The following is a 6929-nucleotide window of genomic DNA, read 5'->3' on the forward strand; positions in this document are numbered from 1 at the left end:
GCATGTGCCCTGACTGGGAATCGAACCAGTGTCCCTTTGCTTCACAGGCCCGTGCTCAATCCACTGAGCTACACCAGCCAGGGCCAGAAGTGGCCTTTTCGACCCGAACAACTCTCTCCAGGCCAGAGAAGCAGGCAGGGCACAGGTCCCTGCCCCGTGCCGGCCCAAGGCAATGGGGGCAGCTGGCCACTGAGACCCTGACCACGGGGGTAAGCTTCCCCTGAGGCCCGAAGACCTGGTCTCGCTGCAGCTGTGCCCAGCGCCCAAGTCCCCAGCTCTGCAGCGACTGAAGATGGGGTGGGGGGGAGATGGCACTGAGGCCCAAGCTCAGCGTCCCTCACCCGCCCTTGCTGGGGTGCCAGTTGTCTCCATTTGGGGCCAGAAGAAAACACCCATTCGGTCAAAGATGGCTCGCAGCTCCAGCGCAGGAGGGGACAGTGAACGCGACGCTGCGCAGACCCGGGCCAGAGGGACCTTCCGCCTTCATCGGCCTGGCGGCTGTCAGTTTCCATGGAGACCTCAAACCTCCTTGCGTCCCCTCTTTCTCCCCAGCTCCCTCCCCTGCCCCACCTCCTGTCAGGGGGCAGGCGGGGAGGTCTGAGTGCGCCCCCCAAGACCGGCCCACCTCCCACCTGCCCCAGGAGGCTGGCTCTGTCGCCGCCCCCCCCCACCCCCGTCATCATGGGAAAGCACTCCAGGAGGGAGGAAGGGCGAGCCCATCCAGGCCACCAGAGGAGGGGCCACCCCAGTGACCACAAAGCAGCCGACTGTCCAGAAAACGTCCCTTTTTATTCCGAACGCAAATAAGTAGATTCATTAAAAAACAAAAGAAAACAAAACCAAGTCTTCACTGATGGAGGCCGCAGCCTGGAGAGGAGCCGGAGTGTGGCCCCGTCTTCCGAAGGGACTATCTGAGACGCAGCCCCCCGCGGGGTCACTTCCCTCCCCCTCTGCAGGGGCTCTCCCCCAGGGGAGAGCCCGTCGGCCCATCCCCGGGATCAGGGCCCTGAGGCTGATCCCGATCCTCGGGGCGGCCTGCCGTCCTGGTCCCTGCGTGGTCCCAGGAGAGGACGTTGGTGCTGGGGTTTGAGGGCTACCTCCGAAGCACCCCGTGTGGCTGTCTTGCTGCAGGCTGGTGCCAGCTCCCAAGGATGTGGCTAAACCGACTTCCTGGCTGAGGCCTGTCCCCAAGGTACTCTGTGTGGTGTGGCCACTGTCTCTCTGTGACACCCTCTTCTCTGGTGGAGGGGGGATTCCAGCCTTGCAACTGTTTCAGGGGCCACTGTTTGGGACGCCCGCTCTCCGTGGCATACAGGTTACATTCTGGGGGAGCTTGGGACAAAGCCTCGCCCACTAGGGCTGAGGCTCGCCTCCCAAGGCCCAGAGGGGGCTGTGAGGGCGCAGCAGCCCTCCTGGATGGCCCCCCAGGCCCTGCGCGCCGGCTCACCCGACTGCGCGTCCGTCCGCAGAGCTCCCCAGCCGCCGCGGGGAGCGCGCGCAGCGGATGGGGCTCACACCAGGCCGGGCATCTGCGCCCGCAGAAAGGGCACAGAGGCGGCGGCAGGAAAGGCAGCCAGCGGGTAGGCCAGGGCCCCGGAGAAGCCGAGCAGCGGCGGGGGCGGCGCGGGCGCGGCAGGCGCCAGCGGGAAGGGCAGCGCGGCGGGAGGCCCGGTGGCCGCGGTCGGGGGGCTTTCGTGGTAGAGCACGGGCACGCGCACGAGACGCTGTGCGCCGGGCGGGGACAGGCTGGCCGCCTCCAGCTCGGCAGCGAGCTGCCGTTTCCACTTGTTTCGGCGGTTCTGGAACCAGATCTTGACCTGCGTCTCGGTGAGCTGCAGGGAGGCCGCCAGGCCGGCGCGCTCGGCGCTGCTCAGATAGCGCTTCAGGTCGAAGGTGGACTCGAGCTGGAAGACCTGGCTGCGCGAGAAGACCGTGCGCGTCTTCTTCTTGCGCCCGCCGCCGCCAGCCACTCCACCACGGGCCTCCCCAGCCGCCGGAGCTTCGGCCAGCTCGGCCGCCTCCTCCGCGCCGGCCGCAGGGCCCCGCGCCGCCAGCTCCGGTGCCTCGCGCAGCACTGCTCCGGGCCCGGGGCCCCGCTGCCAGGCGCCCTCCGCACGGCCCACGTCTTCGCCGGTCTCCGGTGAGTCCCGGTCGCTGGCTGCAGGAGAGAGAGGGGCACACGGTTGGTTGTGCGGCCTGCTCCCCAGACCCAGTCTCGGTAGGCACCGCTACAGGCCAGGCAGTGTTCCTGGCACAGACACGCCCTCCCCTTGTCACCCATAGCGCACCGCCACGGCAGTGGGGAAGGGGGATGAGAGAGGCAGAGCAGCAAGAGGTGGGCACCAGCCACTGCGCCACACCAGCACGCGGCCATGTACCCATTCCGAGGTGGAGAAACACACAGAAAGAGAAGACTGACTTCCTGTCACCATTAAAATGCACGAAGGCCCTCAGGCCACCTCACAGGGGGCAGATGTCCCTCAGAGAAATGCGCTGCGCGCTGGAACGCAGCAGACACCCCCTCGCCCCCTCGCCCCCCGACCCCCGCCAGACCCAGAAGTTTGTGATGAGCCGCTGAGCCGCCTCCCCAGCACTCTCCGGAGCAGGGCGAAGTTCCCGCCTGCACAGAAACCTTCCTGCAGAAGGAAGGTGAGCAACTGCAAACGACCCCTGAAGGAAATTCCCAGCCCAGGGGGCACGGGGATGCCCACTCAGCCCCATTTCCCGACCCCCAGCCCCCAGGCCCCAATTCGCGCCCAGCAACCCACCATCCCGCTCAAGGGAATGCGCACCCGTGGGGCTCGGCAGAAATCGGCAGCCGCGAATCCCACCCGAACCCATGAGCAGCCTGGGGGTTCAGGGTCCAGAAGTCTGCAGGGGGCCCTGACCCGGAGCTCCAAACCGGGAACTCCACCTGCCCTCCCAGAGGTGAGGAGATGCCCTGGGTGGGCGGGCCGGTGGGCAAGGGAAAGATGTTCCCACTGAAGCTTGTGCAGGACCCACGTCCCCGGGTCTGGCTCCAGGAGGCTGAGGTCTGAGCACAGGGCCACCTCAGGCCCGCCTGCCCCTTCATCTTGCCTGGGCCTCCGTGCAAAGGTCGCCCGGGGGCCATCCGGCTGGCATTTGGCAGGGCAGCTCTCAGAGGACGGTGGACTTGGCAGCCGTGAGTCCCCAGTGTGAGTATCTGGGGGTGGGCGTGTGCGGTGGCTTGGGGGTGTGCAGATGTGCCCCTTAGAGGTGTACAGATCTGCATGTGCCCCCCCCAACCCTGGTGGCTAAGCCCTCAGGGTGCCAGCAGAGGGGTCAGGTTCCAGGCTGGCTCACCGGGTATGGGGAGCCTCTGCCCCACACAACACCCCACACCCCCAGACTCAGAGAGGCTCATGAATTACCATAAGGTGCCAAGACGGCGCACCAGCTCTGGTGTAAACGGGGACCCTACCCCCAACCCGCTTCGCACGAAATGAGGTGCCAGCTGCCTCTTGGGGGCTGACAGGGCAGAAGGGCTGCAGGTGGGGGGGGGGAGAAAGAGTTCTGCCCTTCAAGACCCTCTTCAAAAACCTCCCCCCGGGATGGCCCTACATTTGATCACTCGGTTTCAGGGACGCACTGAGGCCTGCCTCCATTCACAAGAGGGTTGCGAACTTTCTGAGTGTACTCTCTGAGACCTGTCCCTGCAAACACACCCGAGAGGGGATTACCCGAGAGAGGAGCACTCTCTGCCCACCCACCGCCACCCACGCAGACGAGCGCCAGAGCAGAAAGGGCTCCAGGGTGGGCGCCCCAGAACCAGGGGCTGGGGAGCTGGCCGAATGGTGTGCGTGGGTTGGGGTTGGGGGCAGCTGGCAAAGCCTGGGGACCAGGTTTCTGGTCCTGATCCTAGGGGAATGCTTGGTCTCCCTCCCAGGCGTCTGCCTGCAAAGGGCATGTCTCCAAGGGAGGCAGTGGCCCAGAGGAAGGGAGCAGAACTGAGGGGGTTCTGAGGCTGAGAACCCCAGTCCCAGCCCCCCACCCTCAGCAGGGAACAAAGGCAGGAGAGGGGGAGGAGCAAAAAAGAAAGGGAGGGGAGAGGTAGGGGCTTCAGAGTGGGCTCCCCTGCCGCCTGGCACCTGCAGCCACCCCAGGAGCTTGGACTCTGGGGCACAGACCCCGGGAGGACCACCCCCACCCCCACCCCCCGTCTAGCCCACAGCCGGGGCTCCCTCTGCCCCGGGCCGGTGTTTCCCCGCCTCTGATCCTCACTTCGTTCTTCCTTCCTTTTTCCTCGCTGCATCCTTTCTCTCTTCTCTCTCTCACGCGTGGGTTTCTTTTTCTGCATCTCATTCTCCGATTTTCTCTCCCAAAATCCCTCCCTCTTTGACCCGCGGCCACCGCCCCTGCTCCCTGTCTTCCCCTCTCTCCTCTGTGTCTCCTGGTCTCTCTTCAGCCGTCCGTCCTCCTCTCTCCCCTGTTTCCTCTCCGCGGCTCTACAGCCTCCCCAGCGCCCGCCGGGCCTGGCAATGGGTGAGACCCAGACTCCGGGCAACCTCGCTCGGGCGGCGGCGGCAGCCTGTCCCCGAGAGTGGCCCTCCAAACCCGTCCAACCAGGATTTCTGCTGGGGCCCTATACGACCCACACCCAGCCACACACACAAGACGAGAGTGACCCGAAAAGAGCGCAGACAAACGCAAAGTCCCTGGAGCAGACGCGCGAGGAGGTGTCCGAACCCCGCGGTCTGGCCCGCCCATCCAGGCGCCCTCACTCACTGTCCGGACTGAGGCCGCCTCCGTAGCCACTGGGCGCCCGCGGGTACCAGCGCGTCGCGCGACCGCAGCCCAGAGCGTAGGGCGGTCCGGGGCCGGGGGGCGGCCGGGGACCGAGGCCCAAGGAGCCAGGCCCGAGCAAAGCCCGCGCCCGCGCCTCCACGCCGGGGCCCGAGCCCGCGCGCAGCTGTCTTCGCCGCTGCAGCCGCCTCCGCCGCGCCTGCTCCGCATCCTCGTCCTCCGGGTCGTCGTCCTCCTCCTCGTCCTCCCGGCCACCGCCGCCTTGTGCCGCGCGCCCCGCGCCCTTGGCCTCCGCCGCCAGCAGGTTCTCGATGAGGAAGGAGGAGGCACGGGCCGGCGTGGCGCGCCCGGGCTCCGTCAGCTCGTCCGGCATCGCGGCTGCGGGCCCGTCGGGCTCTGCCGGGCTCCTCGGGGGTCCCGGGCGCCCTGGGCGCGGCCGGTCCCTGTCCCCACTCGGAACGGCAGCGCGCGGCTCCCGGGTGCACACGCCGGCTGACCCTGGAGCCGCTGCCCGGAGCGCTGGCGTCGGGCCCCGCGCGGGGCTGGGCGGGGAGCGGGTGCGCGCGGACAGCCGGCCAGACCGCCGCCGGGCTCGCCTTTCACGTCCCGGCTCAGGTCGCCGCCCGGGCCGGCCCCGCGAGGGGCGGGGAGGGAGGGGGAGGAGCCAGCAGGGGAGGGGCGGGCGGCCAGCTCGGCCGCAGGACGAGGTGCGGACCCCGGAGCCACCGCTGCCCCAGAGACGCTGCGGGGTCCGGGCGCGCGGGCGGTCGCGGGGCCGGGGACCAAGGCTGGGAGTCGCGGCGGGCCCGCCCCTCGTGATCCATTCCCGGGGTCCTCGTCCCCCGAGCGCGGGGGTGGCGGAGGTGGGACCTCGGCTGGGCGGCCGCCCATTGGCTGCGGGCCCGGAGGAGAAACAGGCTGGCCAATCAGCGCGCGCAAGGGTCGTAATTACTTCGCCACCCGGAGAGCGGTGAGTGCGCGCGCGCGCGCGTGCTGCGTGTGTGTGTGTGTGTGTGTGTGTGTGCGCGCGCTAGTGGGTGGGTGTGCAAGTGGGTGTGTGTGCGCCTGGGGGGGGGGTGCGCGAAGATCCCGGGGCTCCCACGAAACCGCAAAAGGCTGCACCCCAGTCATTTTTTTCAAGGCCCCGAATGTCACAAACTGGCGGCAGATTTTCGCGCTCACACCGATGAGACGCGTTATGTCGCGTCACGGAACTTTCTGGTTCCCCGGCTCGGTCTCGGAGCCTGCGCTACTGCTGCGCCCATCGCGATCCCGCCCCAAGTCGCGCAGAGTGACAGCCCCTCTCCACCCCGCCCCCCCCCACCGCCGCCGGGTCTCGCGCCCCGGGGGGCCTTGGCCTCGGAAGGGGTTCGGAGATCCCGCCCAGTCGCTGACTCTCCGCGGAGGTCCCCGGAGGCGGGCCCGGTCCGTCTCAGAGCCTCCGTTTCCAGGGCTGTGAAGGCGTGGGGGGCTGCCCCCGGTTCCTGCAGCCGGGCAAACGCGTGCCCCCTCGCGCCGCCGCCCTCGGAGCTGCGGGAGTGACCTTTAGAACGGCCTCCCGAGGATCGAGGGGCAGCCGAGACCCCGGTCGCAGCCGGGCCGCGCGGGCCACCCGGGCTTCTCCCGACGCGGGTATTCGCGCGCGGACCCATCCAGCCAGGCTCCGCCAGCCCGAGGCCCCTGCCCACCCAACTGCTGTCGCTTTCCGGGAGGGCGGCTGCAGGCCGGCGCTTCCCACTCGCTTTAACTTCCCCGAACAGCCGCGCCGGAGGGAGGGTCCTCATCTCTGGACGGAGAACAGGGGCGAGGACAGACTACCCGGGCGGGCCTGGAATTCGCTGCCTGGGGCCCGGGGCCCTCCCGTAATCCTACGGGAGAGCGCAGCAGTGCGAGGGGTGGGGGAGTGCCCGAGGCTTAACCGGGGACCCCGTCGGCAGTGGCCGCGGGGACAAAACGGTGCGCCTCTCCGAAGCGACCGCGGCGTATCTCCAGGGAGCCAGTCACGCCAGACACCCCTCACCTGCGTGCGTGCTCCGCCCTTGGCTGCCCATTGCAGGCGACCTCGGGTGAGAGGGGCTTTTCCATTCTCTGGACCGGACGCTGGGCCGTCCCCTCTGGCCCTCACAGCCTACCCCAGGCGAGACAGAGACCTCCGTGGCACGGAC

The 6929-nt window shown here is 68.6% G+C and overlaps 1 protein-coding gene across 1 annotated transcript; it reads right to left on the reverse strand.

Annotated features, from left to right (window-relative positions):
• Window positions 1-765: 765 nt before the first annotated feature.
• HMX1 (H6 family homeobox 1) lies at window positions 766-5310 on the reverse strand. Its single transcript, XM_037046526.1, has 2 exons — window positions 4747-5310; window positions 766-2158 (listed from the first exon to the last, which is right to left on the reverse strand). Exons 1-2 carry the CDS (start codon window positions 5135-5137, stop codon window positions 1512-1514), a joined length of 1038 nt encoding a protein of 345 aa, XP_036902421.1. The 5' UTR covers window positions 5138-5310; the 3' UTR covers window positions 766-1511.
• Between the last annotated feature and the right edge of the window lie 1619 nt (window positions 5311-6929).

The sequence above is a fragment of the Sturnira hondurensis genome, unplaced genomic scaffold, assembly GCF_014824575.4.
Source record: "Sturnira hondurensis isolate 20B ecotype Veracruz unplaced genomic scaffold, ASM1482457v3 Scaffold0000780, whole genome shotgun sequence".
Classification (NCBI taxonomy): Eukaryota; Metazoa; Chordata; class Mammalia; order Chiroptera; family Phyllostomidae; genus Sturnira; species Sturnira hondurensis.

Bases quoted from the DNA above. Each gene is read 5' to 3' on its own strand.
- HMX1 (XM_037046526.1), bottom strand. From the start codon at position 5,137: ATGCCGGACGAGCTGACGGAGCCCGGGCGCGCCACGCCGGCCCGTGCC. The intron at 2,159-4,746 runs GTGAGTGAGGGC...TCTCTCCTGCAG, and splicing joins AGGCGGCCTCAGTCCGGACA to CCAGCGACCGGGACTCACCG.